Genomic DNA, 24183 nt, shown 5'->3' with positions numbered 1-24183 from the left:
GATCCTCTCTATCACAGAGGACCCCATCAATGGCAAAACCAGCTTCTGCATCATCATGACCAACGTAGCCAAATTGATTAGAGACAACTGTCTCCAACTCAGTTGTGACAAAAATGAAGTACTGATCTTCGGGAAGAACACCTCCACATGGGACCACAGCTTGTGGTCTGCAGAACTCGGTCCTACACCCACACTGACCAACCCTGCACGCAACCACAGTATCATCCTTGACTGTCAACTGACCATGAAACAACAAGTCAACGCAGTCACCTCCACCTGCTTCTACACACTTCGCATGCTCTGCAGAATCTTTAGATGGATCCTAACCAACACCAGCAAGACTGTCTCTAAGACCCTCATCACCAGCCACCTCGACTATGGATACGCCCTCTGCGACGGAATCTTTACACAGCTCCTCAGAAGACTCCAGCCCATACAGAATGCTGCAGCCAAACTCATTCTGGACCTTCCCAAATGAGTCCACATTACCTTTCATCTGAGAGACGTCCCTTGGCTACCCATTCAGAAGAGATGCCAGTTCAAGATCTTCATACACGCCTACAAAGCCCTCCATGACGCAGGACTGCTCTACATCAACCATTGACTGAATTTCCACCAACCCTCTAGATACCTGCGCTGCTCCTCATTTACTCTCACACACACACACACCCCACATCTATTGCAGCCGCAGCGATGGCCGCTCCTTCTCCTACATCGCTGCCAAGACCTGGAACAACCTTACCCTCCAGCTCCGTACAGCCCATTCGTTGGCAGACTTCTGAGAGAAACTCAAGACCTGACTCTTCAATGGAGGTACAACACCCAGATACCCCTAGGGGTGATAGTGTTGCTCTTTACAAATGCTGATTAATTGATTTATTGATTTATTGATTGATGAATGGGTGGGTTGGATGAAGGATTGACATATTAAGTGGGAGATCTGAGAGGATGGATGAATGTGTAGATGGATGGATGCAGGGGCATCCTGAACTCCTTCTTTACCAGCTACTGGGGGGGTGGGGTTCTTTGTGGGACTGTTATCTGCAACTTGGCAGACAAAAGCTTATAATTATCATTAAAAGAAGGAAAGGCTAATAGAAAATGGAGAGGAGGATGGGCAAGTGGATGCATGAGTAAGTGAAAGGATGGATGAGTGGGTGAAAAGTTTGGGGCAGAAAGGATGGAAGGACGAGTGATTGAAAGGATGGGTGGATGAAAGGATGGATGGATGAATGGGTAAAAGGATTGAAGTATGAGCGGGTGAAAGGGTGGGTGGATGAAAGGATGGATGACTGGGTGAATGGGTGAGTGGGTAAAAGGATGGATGTGTAGGTGAAAGGGTCAGTGGGTAGATGATTTGTGCATGTATACATGGATGGAAGGTTGGATGGATGGATGAATGAGTGGGTGAAAGGATAGTTGGGTGAAAAGATGGGTGGGTGAAAGTATTGAAGGGTGAAATGATGGATGGATGGATGGATGGATGAATGGGTGACAGGATGGGTGGATGAGTTGGGTGAGATGATGACTAGAGGGTTGCATGAAAGGATGGCAGAGTAAATGCAAATTTGAGAGGACGGATGGGTGGATGAAAATATGGCAGAATAAATGGAAATCTGATATGATGGATGGGTGGATGAAAGGATGGCAGAGTAAATGGAAATCTGAGAGGGGTAGATAAATGGATGGATAGTCGATTGATGAAAAGAGGGCAAAGTAAATTGAAATCTAACAGGATGGATGGATGGGTGAATAGATGGCAGAGTAAATGGAAATCGGAGGATGGATCAATGGGTAGGTGGATGTAAATGATATGAATGGGGATCTGAGAGGATGGTTGGATGAATGGATGGCAGAGTAAATTTTAATTTGAGAGGATGGATGGATGGCATAGTAAATAGAGAGGCAGGATGATGGATGAATGAATGGATGGGTAAAAGGATCGATTGATGAATTAAAGGCTTTATTGATGGATGAGTAAGTCAAATAATGAATGTATAGGTAGATTGATGTAGATGGATGAAAGCATAGATAATGGATGTCTGTATGGATGGATATGTGGATGGATGGAATGACCAGTGGATGACAGAATGGCGAAAGATTGAATAATGGATCAAATAATGAATGGCTGAGGGTGGGTAAAGGTGAATCATGGATATCAGCGGTGGATGGAAGTGTGAAAGGGTAAATCTATTGACTATTGGATGAAAGAGGAAAGGGAGCTCTTCTAGAAAGGTCCAGACTCACATGCCTTGCTTGTTTGGTGCCATCAGAGCTTGGGTTCAAAGTGGGGGATATTTTAAATTTCTGGCTACTCCCCTGATTAAGAGGGTTGGCGTAAACAATGTTTCGTCTTATTTCTCCTTTCTCTATCACACTAATGCATGACACTTACATATCTTTTTACGCTTGCAAATGTCGATTTCACATATGTCTACATTATGGTACTCATTTAGAGAACCACACGAAAGTCAGACATCTTAACTTCTTCGTACATACTACATACGAGCCAGTGTGCCTCAGATTTTGCACTCGATGTACAGCTTTACAGCCGATTTACATTTTTGCACAAAAATGAGGAAACACGGTACTTATGACCATTTTGCAAATGGTATTTCTGCATGTCTCTCATTAGGTCTCAGCACAAGCTATCAAGTTGTCGAAGACCCATTGTGAACTTACTGTGAGAGTAGAGCCCATCCATTGCTTACCATTGATTGGCTTTAATGGCAATCTCATGCGACTGCTTCTATGTCTTGCTATGTTTCTCCTCTGGAGTACAGCCTGTTGACAATATTCTTGATTTTCTGACTTGTCTTTGCACTGTTTACTAAAAAAAATGAAATGTACTTTTTTGTGGTTTGCTGTTTGAGGGTACTCACCTGTGCGTTCTTCTCCTCCCTCCACCGCTTTCCATGTTACCCACTCTCTCCTGTGCTTCTCCCTTCCACATGCTGCTCTCTCTCGTGTGCTTGTCTCCTCGCCCTCCCCATATTGCTCTCTCCCTCGTGTGCTTCTCCCCCAGCCCTCCGTGTTGCTCGCTCCCTCGTGTGCTTCTCCCCAGGCCCTTCATGTTGAACTCTTCCTCATGCGTGCCACCCAGCCTTTGTTTTGTTGTATTTCCTCCCTTTTCTACACCCTCCCCCCCCCCACCACCACCAACACCAACAACTCTCTCTACCCATTCCTCGAGTCCCCCCAGCTGCATGGTCAATATTTAATATTTTAGGTTTTTGGGGAAGGAAAGTCAGCAACTTGCTGAAAGCCCCTCTCCCTTAAAATGATGCGCCCGCCTCATTCCTTTTGTGTGTTTTTTTTACTTTTTGCCATGTGGCACAGTCGCAGCAAAAAATGCTTTTTACAGATGCTGAACAACAGCATCATCATAATGTCTTGGCAAAGTCAATAAATCTGAAAGGCGCGCCCTTTAAATTAAATCGAGGTAAAAAGGAGTGTTTAGTGTGATTGCAAAACATTTGTAAGTGCATCTGGCTTTGAGCTCTATCTCAGCAATAGTGTATTTAGTCCCTGATGTTGGTACAAACACAAGCGCTCAGGATTTTTGCAACAGTTTTGCAGCACCACCAAGGTGTAACTGAGACATATTACATTTTGCAGGAGTAAGTCTGACTTAAAGGTAGGGCAAGCCTTCTGAGTCGGATCCAAAATGTTTAATGTAGAAACCACTCTGTTAAATATATTGACAGAGATGTAGATATTGGAATCGTCCTGTAATATGTTATCCCCACCCTTCCTCCTAAATTCTGGTTTACGTTACTATACACTGCTAAATTGGTATTTACTTTTTATGGAACCTCTGCAGAAGTTTTTAACTGAGTAAATAAAAAATCTATTCAAGTTTAAAATATCTCTGAAAAGGTTATCCCTGATCTTGGAAAAATATAAGGTGCTTTGCAAATCTGTGAGATAGTGGAGGCCTCTAAATCTCTAACTAATTCAGGGCCTCCAGGGGCCCCTCAAGAGCCCCCAGAAAACAACAGAGAAAATCCTGTAGGTGCATATATTATGTTGCTGCGCTGCACTGGGGGTTCCATAATTAGGCGGTAGATTGAAGAACTGAGAATGCAGGCAGGAGTGATGACCTTATGGGGGAGGAGTGGCGGGATTTGGGCACTGGGGAGGGCTGGTAAGGCTGGTGGCACTTCCCCTCGTTCTGTAATGGGGCTATGCACGTCAGTTCAGACCATGCTGAAAAATCATGTCTTCGATGCATTCGTCACTAAGTGACGGCCGCTCTGTGCTGCCAGTCCGGCTCTAAACGGCTGAGTGACGCTGCCTCTTTAATATTTATTTATTAGCCCTTCCACCACGGCTTGCTAATCATGCTAGAGCTAAGGGCATACCCACGTCATCTCAAGAAATTAGCAAGTGGTTCGTAAATGAATCTTTCCAAAGTGATTCTTGGTAGGGACTCCCTTTCTCACGTTGCTTATGCCTAATTTGCTCAGCTGCGGGCACTTTCCTTATGATGCGTAAGGAAGAGGCGCAGTGACTAATGTATACGCAGCCACACTGCTCCTGTTAATCTGTGAACCATATCATGAATGTCATTGACCATTGCATGCCCTATATATACGGCATATGGGGCTCGAGGAGGCCTCGGCGCATCCCAAGCAGGACTACACCATTGGGTCCGCAGGAGCAGGCCAGCCTGTGAACACCCCCGCAGATGATGGACAGAGGTATGTGTTATAATCAGTGCTTTAAATGGGCCGGTACTGTCCGGAATGGAGTACCGGTACTTTTTTATTTTGAGAGGGAGAGTACCGGCACTTCTCAAGAGAAATGCAATACTTTTAATTGGAGAGTACCAGCACTATTCAGAAACAAACAGGTACTCCAGTGCAGAGTAACTGCACTTCTATTTTTCCATTTCAAGCAATAGTTATAATAATAGAGTTGGGTCCAGGGGTGAGTAGGAAGCCCGTCTACGTGACTCTTGTATTTCTCTTCCCAGGTCATGCCTTCGCTCTGGTAATGCTGTGTCTGGCACTGGGGTTTAATGGGGTGCACTCGATGCCTATCTGTGCTCTAGTGGGCTCTAGCTGCCATGTTCTCACAGTCTCAGAGCTTTTTGACAGAGTGATACAGCACTCGAGCAGGATACACAGCCTCTCCACTGACCTCTTCTTAGACTTGGTAAGTTCTTGTTTTCACAGACCTTTGCAGTGTTATAATCACTTTGTTTGCGCATTGTCTTCCCGAGCCAGCCGGATGCCGATAAATGTTTTTAAAATCCCAAATGGCTGTTGTATAATTCCTTTATTATGCCTGATTCTAGGAGAAAAGCTCCAGAAGTCAATGCGTCCTTTACCTTGCAGCTAGTGCTTAGAATCAATGCGTTTGTAATGAGCACGGTTTAAAGAATTATTATTGCCATTGTTAGGGTTCTTTTCAAACTTGTAAAATAACAACGAAATAACAATATTATTAACAAAAATGACGATAATAATACTAATAACAATTATAATAATAATAATTATTATTATTCCGATTGTTCATTTGTCTAGTCCTCCAATATCTACCAATAATGAATAATAATACTTTATTTAATTTTAAAAAAATCATAAAAGGGTGGGCTTACCACCATGCAAACAGCGTCCTCCAATATCTACCATGTTGATTGACATTTACTACTGCCTGGTATGCCACATTGCAGAGAAATAACTATCAACAAAGAGTACAATTTTTGCATCTGCAATATTTCTGCACACATGAAGTATATTTTTATTTTTATAATGCCCTAAAAAAGGTAGAGGCTTGGGCTACAGTACACTACTTAACTGTAAACTATAAACTGGTGGAACGAGGGGTAAATGTTAATATAATTACATATTTGTGATTGGAAGGCGTGGCATGCCACATTCATAGCCCTCTCATACAAGACAAATACAGGATACATGAAACCCTTGTCTTTAGGACGAGCATCGAGGGAGAGACAGTACCAGTCTGCGGTCTGGTGAGGGATGGGTACATGGCCCTGGCTTGCTCGGAGGGGCACACTCATTGGCACGGGTGCCATGATACTGGAGCACCCCGGAAGCATTTGTGACCACTTTTTAAAGGTTCCATCTTGCTTTAGGATTATTGTTTGATGCCTTCTGAAATATTCATTATTCACGGTTAATACAGTAGAAACATGCTGAGCCTCAGAAGGATCAAGCAGCCTGGGGCCATCAGAAACATCTGTCTGATGACTACCGCGAGCGCATGCGCCTGCATCTGACAGATTGTCCAGGGCTGCAAGTCCAAGTCCTGGCCTCAGGGCCTGCCATGCCTCAGTGCCTCCCCGTGCGTGACGCAGCACTGCAGTGTCTCTGCTAAAGATAACCCACACGCTTCAGGCTCCAGCATTGCAGTGCGCGAGTCTACAGGCCGGCCAGTCTGTCTCCTCACACTTCCCCAGCTTGTCGTAGTTTGGAAAGGGTTGGAGGAAGCAGAAGGCTGAAAGCTAGCGCGTGCTCACTGTGTCAGCTGGGCCATTCTGAGGCACTGGCCGGCTCCAGTTCCAAGGTTCCCGCTCTAGTAGTTGAGGCCGGATCTCTAAACGAAGCAGGTGCACCTGAGGAGCAGAAGCAGGGCTCGTGCAGGCACATGAAGGTAAGCAACAACAATGCTCTAAATATAGTGTGTGCGCTTGAGTGCTTGTGCATTAACTTGAATGTGTAAGTGTGAATGAATGATATCGTGTTATGTATCCTTCCGCAGCGCGTGGGAGGTGACTCGCTCAGCCGGTTATTGCAGATTTACAAGTCCCAATGTATTTCCATTGCAATGTACGGGGCTGAAGTTTGAGGCACATCGAACTGTGCGGCTATTTAGTGCGTAGAACACCGCTTTTGTAGGGAACTTCTTTATGTCTCCATTTCATCCCCAGGGTTCACCTGCCAGGAAGAGCTGGGCGTGCCCTTTCTGGAAGATTGTATGTGTGCGTCCAGCTCTATTATGGCTGGCCGTAGGGTGAAACATAGAGGCCAGCCCAGTCTAGCAAGGGTTATTATCTTGGACTGTCTCTCTTGTGAAAGAGGTATGCGCATTCCTTGCTTAACCTATGTAAAAACGGCATATCCTAGCACTGGACAGCTGCATGCTTTTGCGGTGCCTGACTTCTGTAATACCCTTAAACAAAAAAACATTTTCTTCAAGCCCCGTGCAACCATGAGTGCTCCCAACGAATTAACAGTGAATTGAAGAAATCAAGCGTTATGGCCTACCATAGCAGGATTGTGCCAATCAGTACCACCAACTAACTATGGTATGTTCATGGGCAGCAGAAACGCTCATTATTATTTCAGTTTAGGGCAGACACAGTTGAATGTCTGTTGTGCTTCCCGCTAAGTTATGCTCACAACGTAGATCACATTGCATGTCCCTGTGATGGCAAGTCTGGACAATCCATGTAGCATTTTGCATTTTTTTTGTAAATAATATGAAAGATATATAAAAAAAAAATGTATTCTAGTTTAAAAGAAATGTTGGGATAACAGGCAGATGAGACCAGCTTTTATTTATTTATTTATTTATTTATTTATTTATTTATTGCAATTATCTGACCTAGAAATTGTTTTGCATGTGGGCTCGTTTTTAAAATCTGCTGTGAAGGCATGGAGCACTACTCTCTCCTAATTCTCCTACTTATATGGCATTACTTTTAGGGTTGATCTTAGAATGCTGCAATGTTTATCATGTATTATGTGGGTTTTACTGTTGGTACATTCCTGCTGCTATTACTGTTTTACTGTAGGGCTATTACCTGCTTGCTGCTATGTATATATTGACATTCTGTTTTTTAATATTACATGTTTAATTGTTATGGATTTTAATGCACCTTTTATGGATGTACTCTATATCAGAATGAAATATTTGGAATCTGAATCGGAGTGAGAATGAGTGACAGTTCAGTGCTTAATTTGTGCCAGTGTTTGCCAGTACTTCACACCTTTTTCTTAACACCCGCATTTGTTTATGACAGTCCACCACATGGTGGTGCTGTCTGATTGTTTTTGAAGAGACGTGACATGAGCACAACGTTTTTCACTTCAGTGCACATTAAATCTTCGTACAACTTTAGGTGACCTGGAATAGTCCAAATATTCACAATTGTAGGAGTGTGGTGATATTTAGTCTCCGTGGCAGAAGCACTGAGTGGTGCAATCTCATGTGGCCTCCAATTAATTGGGCCCTGGCACATATTTTTCTATACATTTAGCACTGGAGTGAGTGAGAATGTGGGTCAGTGAGGAAGTGTGTATGTGAGTGAGTAGTAAACATATGAGAGTGTATGTCAGTCAGATTATGTGTAAGTGTGGATGAGACTGAGTATGTGAGTGGCACTGAGTAGCTGAAAGAGTCAGTGGGCATGGAAATGACACCGTATGTGCATGAGGCAGCGTGTGAGTGAGTCAGCATAAAGGAGACTAAACGTGTGCTTGTGAGTGAGACGGCGTGTGAAAGAGACTGTGTGATTGAGAGTGCATATGGGAGACAATGTGCGGGCATGTGAGTGTGCATGTGCATGAGATAGTGTTTGAGTAGGTGAGACAGTAAATTTGACAGCATGTGATTGAGACAATGTTAGAGTGTGAGAGAGACAATGTGAGCATCGGAGTGAGACAGTAAGTGAGCAAGTGACACAGGGAGCATGTGAGTGAGACAATGTGACTGACATATTGTGTAACTGAGGCAGTGTGATTGCAACAGTGGGAGTGAGAAAGTGTGAGCATCTCAGGGAGCATGTGAGTTAGGTAGCATAAAAGTGTGTGAGACAGTGTGTGAGTAAGACAGTGACAGAGCATTTGAGTGAAACAGTATGTTAATGAGATAGTGTGTGTGAGACAATATCAATGAGACAGTTAGTGGAGCAGGAGTGAGACAGTGAGTATGTGAGTGAGGTGTATTATGAATGAGAACGTGTATAAGTTAGAAAGTGTGAGTGTTAATGTAAGACTGTATATGAGGGTGTGTGAGACTGTGAATTAGATACTGGGAGTGAGGCACTAGGAGCATGTTAATGAGTTAGTGTATTGTTTAAAAGACCAAGGTCTAAATAAACAAGTTTCTCTCTCTCGACAGAGTTAGTGAGTGAACATGTGAGTGAGACAGTTTGTGAACACATGAGTGTGTGTGAGTACATGACAGTGAACCACTATTAGAGATATTGTGTGTTTCCTTGTGAGTCTGCCCCTGGTATATTGGAGGTTGGAACCCAAAGGAGATAGGCATATGAAAACGTGGTAAAGGCTAGACCCTTTTTAAGTATAAAGCACACAAATTGCCTAAACCACACTTACTTAAACGAAAAATGTTTTTAGGTTAGAAAAATATTTATTACATTCCAACCAGGCATGCTTATTCAATGCCAATTATTTTAACTTTTAAAGTATCTTTTTTAACATTGATAGGCAAAATGAAACGGACTGTACATTCAATATTTACATCACTGTACAATTGGTTTGATACACATAGAAACAGACAATGTCAAAATAATATATAAAACATCAAACATCCTACAAAGAAATTAATACATAACAAAACACCAATATCATATACATATAGAATCAATGAATGAAACAAATCAAAAGAATGGGGAATATGGTCAACTGAATGACTCGAAATTGATAATGTCTTGACTGGCTAATCCTAGTATTGTTAGTTAATAATGCTCTATTCCACCAAAGCTGCCGACGCGTTTCGAGACCAGGACAAGCGTCCTTGTGCTCTCATCAGGGCTTTTATTCTTTGTGTCAACCTCAAGGTTTTGATTGAAACCTCGAGGAACACAGTTGCTGAGAAAGCGCTTTTGGAGAAGGAAATGGTATGTTAACAATATGTTAACCCTCCATTGGAACACATCCTCCAGTGGGCACAGTCTTTGGCCACAGTTCTTGGTCTCCGCTATTCCCTGTGATTAAATCTCTGGGGTAACCAACACCAGCAGTGCATGAACTTTGTTTGTACACAGTGGGTTTAGCTGGGGGTCCAGGTGGAAGGCCAGGCAATGCACCAACACTCCGTGAGCGAGTCACGCCTCTGTGAATGGCCATGTGCAGTGGAGTTGTCCATGGGACCTGATCTTGAGAATCTTGGCTGTGTATAGTGGATTTGGCTACAGGGCCTAATCTTCAGACAGCCCTGGCACTCAGCACTCTGTAGGTGAGCAATACCCAACACATTACAGGCAATGCACAGCAGGGTTTGGACGGAAGGCCTTGCCTCGGGCAAGGCTTGCACCCAACAGTGAAGTCCACTGAAGGGTAGGCCCTTAGCCTTTGGCTATTTACATCGAAGTTTGGCAGAGGCCCTGGTCTCTGGCCAATCTATTCACCCATCTCTCTGTGGGTAGACAATCCCAATAGCCAATGGCCTTCTACAGTGTGCAGAAGGAGTTGGCCTCAGGCTCTGCACCCAACACTACATGGGCGGCCAACCGCAACTGCACATTAATTTTAGCCGTGTACAGCAGTGGACCTTCAGCTAGCACTGAACTAAACCCTTCATGGCCAACACCAGCAACACACAGCCTTTAGTCGTGTTCAGCATGGGTTTTGTACTGGTCCTGTCCTAAAGTTTGTTTTTACTTTGCACCGGAGACTCATGAGGGGCTACAGTATGCTTGCGGGGGTCTGCATGGTGCCTCTGTACCAAGCATCAGCTACAGTCACGAATCACCAAGATTTATTTTGTAATTGTTTTCAACACTCTGCTCAGGTAATGTTGGGTAGTGGTGTCCACAAGAGAAATGCTTCATTGCCAGCCAACCAATGAAAATGCAGTGGATTTGAGAACTAAGAGCTGGGTTTGGGAATCTGTAATACACAAAGGGAGAAAAAGCTCCCTGATCCAATAGGGTGCCTTGATGTTATTAAATGGAGTCAGCCGAACACTTTTTAAAATGATTATGTTTCGAAAGTTACCGAATGTATTTACCAAACCAATGAAAGCACAATCCTTGATTAATGATCTTCTTTTGTGCCATATTTGGTGCAGTTCTATTCAGGCTTTTTTTCTGTATTGCAAAACAAAGAATCCTATCGAAATTAAATTGGGAAATGTCAGTTTTGTTGGCCCCCAAGCTGCATGAAACTTGCTATGTATCCAACATGGAAGTACTTTTTTCAGAAAATGTTGTACAGATTTGCCAAATGACTCCAAAATTAAAAAAATAAAAATACCTTTCCTAAGAAACTTTTAGCAGACCTCTAACCATGTACTTTCAATTTCTTATAGAATGTTGGCTTTTTTTTACCAATTATTTGTATCTTTTATTTTAAAAATACTCTAGCTGACTTGGCCTGCCTGCTTGCTGCCTCTGCCTGTCCCCGGTACCAACCGCTCCTGAGCCGGTCACCTTCGCCGCACTCTGCCCCCCTGACAGCCCATTTGCCGCGCCGCTCCCGCCACCCAGCTGCTCCTCCCTCCCATCAGCACTTTTAAGGAGAACGTGTAGCAGCGTAGGGAGTGACCTCTGACCCTGCCTACAGGTTGGTTCGCCCCCACGCCGCTGCCACCTGCTCACCCTGGTCTCCTGCTGCTGTCTCCTGCTGCCAGCTGACTTGGCCTGCCCACTTGCTGCCTCTGCCTGCCCCCGGTCCAAGCCGCTGCTGAGCCGGTCACCTCTGCCGCACTCTTCCCGCCGCTGCCTCCCTGAGGCCCCGCCCCCTGACAGCCCATTCGCCGCCCCGCTCCCACCACCCAGCTTCTCCTCCCTCCCATCAACGCTCTTATGCAGACCCTGAAGCGGCCGCGCAGCAGGCGCGTGCAGCGGGCACACCGTTGGCGTGCCAAAGGCACGCCTAAGGCAAGCCCGTCTGTGCCCATCCGTGCCTAGACCGCATCCAACGCCAGAGCCCCTGGCCCCTGCGACCGCCACAACACCCGTCTCCACTAAGCCACCGGAACCCTCCACACACTCAACACCGGACGATCAAGCACCTGCTACCTGGCCGACCCGAAATGCACCTACGGACCCTTCACCTGCCAAAACTGCAGCGACACCAGCATCCAGCCCACGAAACCCATCCGCCAATCAATCCAACCACCTTCGCTGCATCCTCCTAAACACCCGCTCTGCCAGGAAACATGCTGTCGAACTCTGGGACCTACTTGACACCCACACCCCCGATGTCGCATTCCTGACCGAGACCTGACTGAACTCCTCCTCAGCACCCGACATCGCCATAACCATCCCGGAAGGCTACAAGGTCATCCCCAAGGACCGCATCAACGGAGTAGGAGGAGGAATCACCATCATCCACAAGAACACCCTCAACATCTCGACTAACGACGCTGACACCCTCTGCACCGCTGAACACCTGCACTTCCAGATCCACACTGACCCCAACAACACCTTCAGAGGAACACTCGTCTACAGACCCCCGGACCCTAACCACAGTTCTGGGACTCCCTCGCCGACCTCGTCAGCATGCGCGCTCTCGCCTCCACGGACTACATCCTCCTCGGGGACCTGAAATTCCACCTCGAAAACAACAACGACCCCAACTCCTCCACCCTGATCGATAACCTCACCAACCTTGGACACAGACAACTCATCACTCCGCCCACCCACTCGGCCAGCCACACGCTGGACCCCATCTTCTCAGCAAGCACCCACGTCTGCTTCAACCACACCAGTGAACTCCACTGAACCGACCACTGCTGCATCCACTTCACCTTTCGGAAACCCGTCACACCCCACCGCACCCAACAGATGACAGGCCGCTGCTGGAGCAAAGTCACAGATGATCAGCTAACCACCACCCTCGCCCAAAGCCCACCCACAGACCCGACCGACCCAGACGCCACAGCCCACAACCTCAGACAATGGATCAAAGACTGCGCCAACACCCTTGCCCCAATCAAGAAACCCTCCACCAGCCACACCAGGAAGAAAGTGAGCTGGTTCTCTCAAGACCTCCAGGCATCCAAGAAAACCTGCCGTAATTTAGAGAAGAGCTGGACCCGCGAACAAACCCCGGAAAGCTACGCAGCTCACAAGGACGCCACCCGCAACCATCACCGCCTCATCAGATACGCCAAGAGAGCCTCCTTCAAAGACCGCCTAGACAACAACGCACACAACAGCAAAGAGCACTTCAACATCGTGAAAGAACTCTCCAACGCCAACTCCAGCACCAACGACATCCCACCCTTGCAAGAACTGTGCGACTCACTGGCCACCTTCTTCCACCGCAAGATCACAGACATCCACGACAGCTTCAACACTACGACCGCCCTGTAAACCACCGACAGCTTCAACACCGCGGCCGCCCTGGCAACCACCGAGACACCCACGACTACCACTCGCACCAACCGCCTGACCTCCTGGACCAACAAAGACAACAACGACACCATCAAGATTATGAACTGTGTTCACTCCGGATCCCCGACAGATCCATGCCCTCACCATAACTTCAACAGGGCCAGCACCGTCATCGCACCCCACCTCCAGAAGGCCATCAACAGCTCCCTCGAGACAGCGAGCTTCCCTGAGGACTGGAAGCACGTCGAGATCAACGCCCTACTGAAGAAACCCACGGCTGACCTCAAGGTCCGCAAAAACTTCTGACCCATCTCTCTGCTCCCGTTCCCGGCGAAGGTCATCGAGAAGGCCGTCAACATACAACTAACCAGGTTCCTCAAGGAAAACAGCATCCTGGACTCGTCCCAGTCCGGATTTCGCTGCAACCACAGCACCGAGACAGCCCTCCTAGCTGCCACCGACGACATCAGAACCCTGCTAGACAACTGTGAAACGGCGGCCCTCATTCTCTTGGACCTGTCGGCCGCCTTCGACACGGTCTGCCACCACACCCTACGTGCACGCCTCCACGACGCAGGGATTCAAGAGAAGGCCCTGGACTGGACCTCCTCCTTCCTCTCCGGTAGAACACAGAGCGTCCGCCTTCCTCACTTCTGCTCCGAAGCCACCGAGATCCTCTGTGGCGTACCCCTGGGCTCTTCCCTCAGCCCCACGCTGTTCAACGTCTACATGGCCCGCTCGCCTGCACCGCCCGACTGCACAACCTCAACATCATCTCCTACCCTGACGACACCCAGCTGGTCCTTTCCCTCACCAAAGACCCTCACGCAGCCAAAACCAACCTCCACGAGGGAATGACGGCCGTCGCCGACTGGATGAGAAACAGCCGGCTGAAGCTGAACTCAGACAAAACGGAGGTCCTCATCCTCGGGTCCACCCCCTCGGCTTGGAACGACTCCTGGTGGCTCTCCTCGCTAGGTACGGCCCCCACACCCACCGACCGCGCAAGCAACCTAGGGGTCATCCTCGATTCCACCCTCTCCATGACAAAGCAGGTCAACGCAGTCTCCTCCTCCTGCTTCAACACCCTCTGTATGCTTTACAGGATCTACAAGTGAATCCCCACCGAAACCAAATAGACGGTCACCCAAGCTCTCGTCAGCAGTAAACTGGATTATGGAAACGCCCTCTATGCCGGAGCCTTGACAAAGCTCCTCAAATGGCTCCAACGCATCCAGAACGCTTCAGCACATCTGATCCTCGGCATCCCGCGCCGCAGCCACATCACACCCCGCCTGAAAGACCTGCACTGGCTCCCCGGCAACAAGAGGATAACCTTCAAGTTCCTCACCCATGCACACAAAGCACTCCACAACACCGGACCAGCGTACCTCAACTGCCGCCTCAACTTCTACACCCCCACCCGCCAGCTCCGCTCCGCAGACCATGCCCTCGCCACCGTCCCCTGCATCCGAAGAGCAACCACCGGCGGTAGATGCTTCTCCCACCTCGCAGCCAAGAGATGGAACACCCTCGCCCTCCACCTACGGAGACACAGGACCTACTGACCTTCAGGAGACTCCTCAAGACCTGGCTATTCGAACAGTAGCAGCTCCCCACCTCCCCTCAACGCCTTTAACCCTCACGGGTAAGTAGCGCGCTTTACAAATAATATGATTGATTGATTGAGTTATACTCCAGTTACAACACCCACATAAACTTCTCTGTCTGTTTAAAAAGCAGGGTTGCAAAGGATTATTTGGAAAGCTATTGGTACATACTACAGCAGTTCTTAACCTGTGTCCGCCTCCCCACCTCCCCCGGGCGTCCGCGGCACCAGTTAAGTGGGTATTCAAAAGGGGGCATGTCTACACTTTTGAACAGAGCAAAGATACTTCCACCAACATTTCTCGTTAGGCCTCGCGTACTCTGGCATAATGACCATCTAGTATTTTATCTGTAAAAGAACAACTGATGTTCCATCTTTTGACACAAAGACCCTGTGTGGGTCCCAGCTTTGTCCACACCAAGCCTGATTGCTGCCATGTGTCCGAGCCACGGTCAATCTATTTACTACTTTTGTCCCACCATCTCTGCCCAGAGCTCTAATTTCCCATCTTTACCTGTTGATTTGTGAATGCGTCATGGGTTTCCTACTGGTGTGTGGTTGCTCTTGTATTTAAACATGCAGCTGCAGAGGAACGTAGGTGTAGTGAGTTCACATGCTGTATACTTGTCTTTGTATTTTCTGTGCATTATTGTTGATGTACATATCATAGAAATAGCTTGTGGGGTCCCTGGTTTCCAGTTGTGACTCAATGTGGTCCGTGGAATTCAAAAGGTTAAGAACCACAGACATAGTGAATAACATACCTGTTTTTTGACCTTTTATGAACTTTATTAACTCTAACAGTTCCCCAGAAGCATGCATGTGACTATTAAAAAGACCCCGATCATGGAGAGATTATTTCATGACTGAGGGCCTGTTCCAGAGTTGGCAGACAGGTTACTTCATCCAAGCTGACAGATATCCTGTCGGCCTTATTACAAGCGACCTAGAATATAATGCACTGGTAACTAAATGTGAGGTGGGGCAAACCGTAACCCGTCCGCCAAGCTCTAAATCAGGCCATAAGCATTTCATGCACTTTAACTAGCCTATTTTTATCCCCAGGAAAAATACTTTTTGCCAGACAGAAACGACTTGGAGAGAAATCCTCACAAGTGCCACACCTCGACACTCCAAACTCCGAACGGCAAAGAGACCGCCCAAAACATCCCAGTAAGTGCTTTGGATTTCAGAAATGTTGATCCAGTTACATTACTTTATGCGCAACTCTTTACTGCTTGTGAACAAGTCACAAGTTACCAAGCCATCATGGGCATGCCAATAATCAGGGCAACAAGAATTATGCGGAAAGGGAGGATCAAATTACGCAACAGGGTTAACTAAATTATGCAGCAAGAAAATGCATATAATACGGCTCATTTTATTATAATATCAGTTCATTATTATGTCCTTCTTACACGTTACCACTGTCTAGACAAAGGTTTCACCTTTTTCGTACAAGTTCAACACCCAAATACAGTAATATGCAACTGAAAGATGCACAGTCAAGCTTTGTGAAGTGCTTTCTGTTGCATAGCAAGAGGTGTTGCAGCATTGTTAGTAACTTTTGATTCATTTGCGCTAGAAACATTTTTTTGTTGTTAATATCTGCAAATTATGCGGCTGGTGATGGATTATGTGGCAAATCCATAATTCTATTTAAAAAAAAGGCTGTGGCCACAGAATCAAAAAAAATATTGATCAGACTGCAAGGTCCCTAAATATTGAAGGGAAATCAGCAAAATGCAAGCATGGCATTGCCAGAAGTTCCTTAATTTTACTGGTAGCATTTATCAAACACAAGCTTCCTCTGACAGTCATTGTACAGTTATCGGGGTGGTGGAAGTTTTTTTTCTGAGAAGTGTTTGACAGTATTAAATAACTGTTTACTATCCTTGCCTTGTTGGCCTTAGGATTGTTTCTAAGCAGTAGTTTGCCTTGGCAATTGCAATGTTTTGGTTGCAGGTGCTGCATCCTGTTTCGAGGATGACTGAGTCAGCTGGGAATTTGGAGTTAGGCCATTTTTTCAAGTTTGTGGATATTTCTTTTGTTAGCATTTAGTACCTGAGTATACAAAGGCGCAGACTATTGGCATTTCCATAACATATGTGCTTCCCTTTCTTTCCTGCCGTATCTCTAGTTTGAGTAGACGTGGGAGCCCTGATGGGTGTATTCTGCTTCCCCTTCTGCCAACGTATAAACAATAGAACAAAAAATGCTAGTGCAGTGAGGCATTAAAATAACCGACAAATATGCAAGTTATCTCCACTGAAATGTATTATTTGGATATTTTCTTGTGCATATTCATTGTGGATGCCCTAAAAACCGAGTTGGGTTTTTCTATTATTCACATCAGCTATCCCAGTCCTCCGCCATTCTGTAAGAAAGCAACATTTAAGCCTGACTCTGTGTATATGCCATCTTCTAAAAGTTAGCCAAGGTACCTTGGACTATCAAGCACTTTGAGGCTACTTCTCATTTTACAGTGCTGTCGACAATGCCAGAGATCAGAAAAATATTTCCTCAGAAATTTGCCAGAATTAACAGCAACTGCATGTGGGCTTGTGATGTTTGTTTTGCAGACATGATTCTCCATATTCTTTAATGTTTCAGAGAGAAGAACTCACTTATTTGATAACGAGTCTGCTTCAAGCCTGGAAGAAACCACTGTCTCAGTTTCACCAGAATATTGGAAATTACCAAGAGATTTCTGAAACCGGCCAAAGCAAGGCCCAAGAAATCAGCAGCATGATGCGGGAACTGGAAACGGGTGTTGAAAAAGTGACTGCAAAAGTAAGAATTCTTCTTTAGCTTACTCAGCATGAAAACCACTTTTGTGTTGTAAGTATTTATAAGTACGTGATGTCCAGCAATCACAATGAATATCACTATGGGACTATGTATTTATTGTACAGATCCCATGCCTGTAGTCCATCATAGCAATGTGACCTGCCAACTTTAAGTGCTTTAGAAGGCTAAGCATGTGCAAAAAGTGGAAATTATGCCAAATGCCTAAAACAATTCTACAAAATAACTTGAAATGCTGATTCGGCATTTTGCACTAGTATGTGCATTTGTGTCCATTTGAATGAAAAAAAAAGCACAAAATTGTACAAAACGACAACAGCCACCAGTGTTCTGTTCATTTGTGTTGTTCCCATGCTTCTGCAATAGGATGTTTACCTGAAAAAAATCTAATATATGTAATGTGGAATAATTATGTAATGTTGGGCCTTTCGAAGAAGAAACATAGTAAAAAGCCCTTGAAATTAAACAAGATTACGGCCAGGCCTATACCGAACATTACTTTTGTGGTGGTTTTTGTGGCTTAGTATGTTTGATCTTCTCAACTATGGTTTTCCACAAGGTATTTTCTGTTATTTTTGTTTGCATGACTAATATCAGTCTGCTTAGATAATAATGTGGCAATCTTGAGCACACTGTTAGCTATTATTTAACTTCAAAGCATTCGTTTTCCATGCCCTATGCCTTTCACATACAGATTCGAAAGAATTAGTGTGCTCACATTTGTCATACAATTATGCCTGATTTGTATGTGACATACATATCATCAGAAAGACCTGCCACATATTCAGGAGACTTTTAGTCCATCGGTGAATCCGCTTCTTCCAACAGGAGCCGGGAGTGTTTTTAAGCGGGGTCTTCTTCAGTCCCAGTAACGTTCCAAGAGGTGTTGGTTGTGGTGTCAAATGTATCGTATCCAATAGCCAATTATTGGAGAAATTCTACCACCCAGTCCTAAGTATTTTCTTGTAGTCCCCCCACCTCCCTTTGCAGTACACCTTCCTTGTGCAGTGTAAAATTACACAGGGATTCCTCTTTTACTATGACAGAATCATTCTGCCAGCAGCTAGGCCTCGCTTCAGTTTAAATAGGCACCGCCCTGTTCGGATGCGTTTTCCCCTCACCTAACGGAGTCCAAACTGATTCTCTCCTTGCTGTGACCAGGGCTTACCTGTCTGGGAGTGTCCTGGGAAGACCTCCTTGGAATCTCCAAGTCAAAAGAGGTAGTGCTTAAGCCACCCTGTATTCTGCCAATGGTTCCTGTCCACTCCTAGATAGCTAATCCCTGCCAAGTGGTCAGTGAATGATGTATTCATATGAATGGAATAGATACATTTGAAGCTTACTTTTAACAGTCTGCTCAAACATTGGGAGCCCAATCTAAAAGGGCTAAACACGACCTCTTACTTCATCATGCTCATGGATATATTCTCGTGACCTTGCAAAGACTGCCAGTGTGTATGATTCTGCAAATGTAAGTAGAACATACAATTTCCCAATGGTATTGATAATCCCCATACACCACATCACCTGCTTTACATCCTCTTATAAGATGGTTTCAACCCACAATCAAGAGTGAGAATTTTCACTGTTAAACAACTTCTTGATTGCATCATTTGTTAAAAGCAAAACACAATTTTGCGTTGAGACAATGTCACAGGGGGTGCCAAAACAAGCCAAATGACGGATTAAATTATCACAAATTATAGCAACTATCCAATGTTGCCTCCGAGAGGATTTATTTACCTATTGGCAAATTTAACTTGAAGGTAATTATCTTTACATTAACTTTAATATTGTTTTATGAGTAATAGCGCCTACAAAACACACAAAAAACACCACTACTGGGCACCACACAACAGATGTTTTCGTGGTGCTTTACAGCACTAACTTTAGTGCAAAGATATTGTGTCAAATTTGACTAGAGAGGAGGAGCTGTCTTAGGGCACAGCCTGCGCACACGTTCTCATTGATCCGGGGGTCAGAGAAGACAGATAATTGCTCTGTTACACTCCCCGCACACAGTTCCATCACTGGAACAAACATGCTGCCAAATCAACAGATAGAAATATGACTAATATTCATCGAAATGAGAATACCACACTGTGTCGCTCCAAAATAAAGCTGCACAGAGAGTGTCCATTTTATGTAATCTTCTGGCCCCCATACTGCTTGCTTGTGGTGAGCCTACAAAGACTACACACCGCACATTGCAGCAAACCCCAATGCAAATTACATGCTAATGAAAATAGTAAACAGCTTGAGAACGGTGCCAGGATTGGTGAGGTGAACCCAACGCTCCACTGGAGACCTGGGTGCTAGATGGAGGTGGTACTGGGGCAACCTATTAAAATGAGAAAATAACACCTGTCATGTGTGTGGGGGGTCGCCATGAGGTGGAGTGAGGGGAGAGAGAAGAAGCAACTTCCCAATTTCGTTATGAATGCACCACCACTGAATATTGCTTGTTTGAATGCTCTAAATAGAAGGCAGGTAAGGTTATAAAATACCATAAAACCAACATATGTATTTAAACCTTGCCCACCGGTGCAGCAGAAGCCTGGCACTCAAAGGGTTGAAGCACATCCATCTTCATGTCATTGGCGAAAATAGTTAACAGGATCATAAATCCATTTACACATTTAGTCATGTGAGCACCATTAGAGGTTCCAATTGTTTCAATGTTCACTAGATGCATCCCAGAGTAATTTTGTTATGTCAGTATAAAGATGTATAATGCCATTACATTTGTCACCCAGATGCAGTCAATGGGAATCATTAGCAATTCGCTGAACGGGATGACGTCATCGCCGGCCTCCGTGGGACGCCCTCATACGCATGATTCGCCCATGAATGACTACGAGCTGCTGCACTGCTTCCGCAGGGACACCAACAAGGTGCAGAGTTACCTGAACATCCTGAAGTGCCGCGTGGAGCCGGAAAACATCTGCTGAGGGGATTCAGCCGGAAGAGCCGAGGTGGTCGCAGCCATCGGGGTTACTGGAGCAGTCCTTGAAGATGTCACACAGCATACCGCGGAGAAAATGGCAATGCTTTCCTCATAAATGTTGTGGAAGCGTCAAGGTTTTAGCCAGCATGCCTTTGCTGGTGCGAGGGCGAGCGGTGTGACGAATATGGGAATGTTGATTAGTCAACTAAATCATATTTTGAATGGTGCGTGTGTTGTAGGGTATGTGCGTATGTGCCATAGTTGAACCTTTTAAGTATTAAAGACACGAATGGGAATAACGAAGTATACATGCAATATTGGGAACACATTCTTTCTATGCGTTCATTTAAAAATAAAATTTATTTTTCACACTACTGTGCCTCTTTTTTAATATTTGAAGCTAGTCCTCTAACTTACAGTATTTTTTCTGTATATTGTATGACATGACAGGAAAACAGGTTGCAGCTGGAGTGAGCAGAGTGTTATGTTCACTCTTCTAATGTGTAAATGTTGCTTTGTGCATATTTTAAACAATTTCCTAACGAGTTAAAAGGAGAATGCACAGTATTGTCTGTTGTAAAATGCCTAAGAGTGCTGGATTTCAATGAAGGGGTTCTCATAACAAAAACAAAAAAAACACAGTGAAAAGCACATATTTTATTCAGGCAGGGCACAGGCTGGCTAATTGTATTGCTAGGAACAGAAATAGATGTAGATACAATATTTTGCCCAAAACTTCTGATCAGAGACAGTAACTGTGCACCAGTGTACTGTATGTATTACTTTTTAGGTTGAAGCCTACCAGACAGTGTAGCTGTCTGGTTTGCTAATGACATATTTGAGACATTCGGATAGCTTCCCTGGTAATGCAGTCCACCCATTTCTTACCATTGGTTCTGTGGTTTGTAACTCACATTTGCTTATTTTCTGTATGTTGGCTTTAATTGTTTTAGATTGTCCAGGTTGAGTTTGTCGCTCCCTTGCCAAAACCCCATTTACTGTATTCATCCACCAGTACTGCATTTCTGTAAACAGGCTTTTAAACCTTTTTGCACAACTATCTTATCTTGTAATATTTGCTGTGTATTCAAAGACTCAGGTCAAATGTCAGACTCTGACTTCCAGGGACATTTAGTGTTTACTTTTCTTTCTCTGACTTCAAGGTGAGAGAATTTGTGTGACAATGCTGCTGGGTACCCATGTCAGACAGAAAGGATGTAGTATGGTTTTTTTCCTAGCTGGCTTCTCAGGATGTGTTGTGTGGTGGTATTATGTTTTCTAGCACAAAACAACATTTGAATGTCTGTAAATATAGAAAGCACAAATGAAGCACATTTTTGGGTAATTCTGATGTGCGGTTGAAACAAATATTTTAATATGACTGAAACTAACAAATATGCTAGGTGATGACATGTCCACATATCATTGGTTGTGGGCTGTATACATTTACCAGTAAAATGGTATTTCTCTGCAAATATAATGGTCTTTTCAATTGAAGATGTAATGTCGGCAATGGCACTACTCTACCACACTATGCATACTCCCCTTCCCTCCACACTGCATCCCTGCACTTTACTCTATGCCACTCCACTCTACGCCACTTCACTCAACACCTCTCTACTCTACACCACTCTATGCCCTCACTATCTACCAAGGACTGCTGTAGTCTTCGCCACTGAACTGTGCACTAATCTACTCTAAAGCACTCTAAGCTACTCTGAACCACTGTATTCTACGACACTGCACTCTTCTCTGAAGAAATCTACTCTATACCCCTCTATTCCTCTTTGTGCCATTCCATTTTAAGACACTGCAATCTACCTTGTGCCACTCCACTCTACCCCACTGCTCTCTGCACCACTCTATTCTATGCCACTGCACTCTACGCTGATGAACTCTACACCATTGCACTCTGCATTACTTAACTCTGCAAAACTCTTCGCCACTGCACTCTCTGACACTCAACTCTACACTATTGCACTGTACTTAACAACACTCCACTCTATGCCACTGAATTCCACACTACTCTAGTCTGCGTCACTCTACTCTGCACCACTGCACTCTACTTTGCACCACTCTACTCTATGTCACTTTATTGCACTCTATGCCAATGCACTCTTTGCCACACCACTCTACATCACTACACTCCATACCAATCCAATCTACACCACTCTAACCTACTGTGTACCACTACACTCTACACCAGTTCAATCAACACCTCTCTACTCTACTCTGCTCCACTCTACTCTATGCCAGTGTACTCTACCACTCTGTACTATTCGCCACTGCACTCTTTGCCACTACACCACTGTACTATTCGCCACTGCACTCTTAGCCACTATACCACTGTACTATGCACCACTCTAGTTTATGCCCATGTACCTCATGCCAATCTACTCTGCACTGCTGTATTTTACGCCACTTCCCTATAGTCAACTCTATGACACTCCACTCCATGAAACTCCACTCTATGACGCTCTATTCCCTTTAACACTACTCCACTCTTGGCGTTCTACTCAATGCCACTCCACTCTACAACACTCCACTTTATGCGACTCTCTGGCACTACTCCATGGCGCTCTACGCAACTCTCTCTATGCTACTCCATGCCACTATACTAGACTTTATTCTATGACACACTGCTCCACTCTACTTTACTCAATACCGCTCTACTCTATGCCGATCCACTCTGACACTCTATGCCACTCCGCTCTACTCTACGTCACTCGACTCCACAACACTCTACTCCACTCTATGCCATTCCACTCTCCAATACTACTTCACTTCATTCTACAACAATCTGATCCTCTCTAGTCTACAACACTCCACTCTATGCAACACACTCTATGCCAGTCTGCTCTAAAACACTCTATTCCTTTCTAACACTCTACTCTTCTCTAGGCCACTCAACTCTACTCCACTCTAGGCCCTTCCACTCTAGAACACTCTACTCCCTCCATAGTATTCTACACTACTCCAATCTATGCCACTCCATGATACCGCACGCCACTCTTCTCTACATCCCTCTTCTCCACGCCACTGTACACCACTTCACAACTCTCTGCGCCACTCCATAACACTCCACTCTTCTCCATTTTATGACACTCCACTCTTCTCTAGGCCACTCAACTCTACTCCACTCTAGGCCCTTCCACTCTAGAACACTCTACTCCCTCCATAGTATTCTACACCACTCCAATCTATGCCACTCCATGATATCGAACGCCACTCTTCTCTACATCCCTCTTCTCCACTTCACAACTCTCTGCGCCACTCCATAACACTCCACTCTTCTCCATTTTATGACACTCCACTCTTCGTTGCCCCACTAAATTTTAGCCATGCTGAACAGCAGCCACACTGGTGTGCAACATGGCAAACACATATTGACAAAGCCAATAGCTCTTAGATAAGGGAGATCTATTGGCATTGCCAATGCTTATTTGACAAGGTACCAACCTGGTCTTCAATGTCTGTTATCTGTCTTCATTTAGGTACTGTGTCCCTTACAATATATATCCTATATTAACCCTTTTTATC

The 24183-nt window shown here is 45.2% G+C and overlaps 1 protein-coding gene across 1 annotated transcript in view; it reads left to right on the top strand.

Moving 5' to 3' along the window:
- Window positions 1-20958, top strand: part of LOC147751201 (prolactin-like) — a 39459-nt gene extending 18501 nt beyond the window's left edge. The window contains exons 2-5 of the mRNA XM_086933169.1: window positions 4979-5160; window positions 15954-16061; window positions 17502-17681; window positions 20453-20958. Coding sequence (XP_086789295.1) covers window positions 4979-5160; window positions 15954-16061; window positions 17502-17681; window positions 20453-20647 — 665 coding nt within the window. The 3' untranslated portion in view covers window positions 20648-20958. The remainder of the gene's footprint in view (window positions 1-4978; window positions 5161-15953; window positions 16062-17501; window positions 17682-20452) is intronic.
- The last annotated feature ends 3225 nt before the right edge of the window (window positions 20959-24183 follow it).

Source organism: Lissotriton vulgaris, chromosome 1_1, assembly GCF_964263255.1.
Source record: "Lissotriton vulgaris chromosome 1_1, aLisVul1.2, whole genome shotgun sequence".
Taxonomy (NCBI): Eukaryota; Metazoa; Chordata; class Amphibia; order Caudata; family Salamandridae; genus Lissotriton; species Lissotriton vulgaris.
This window is presented reverse-complemented; position numbering and strand designations above follow the sequence as displayed.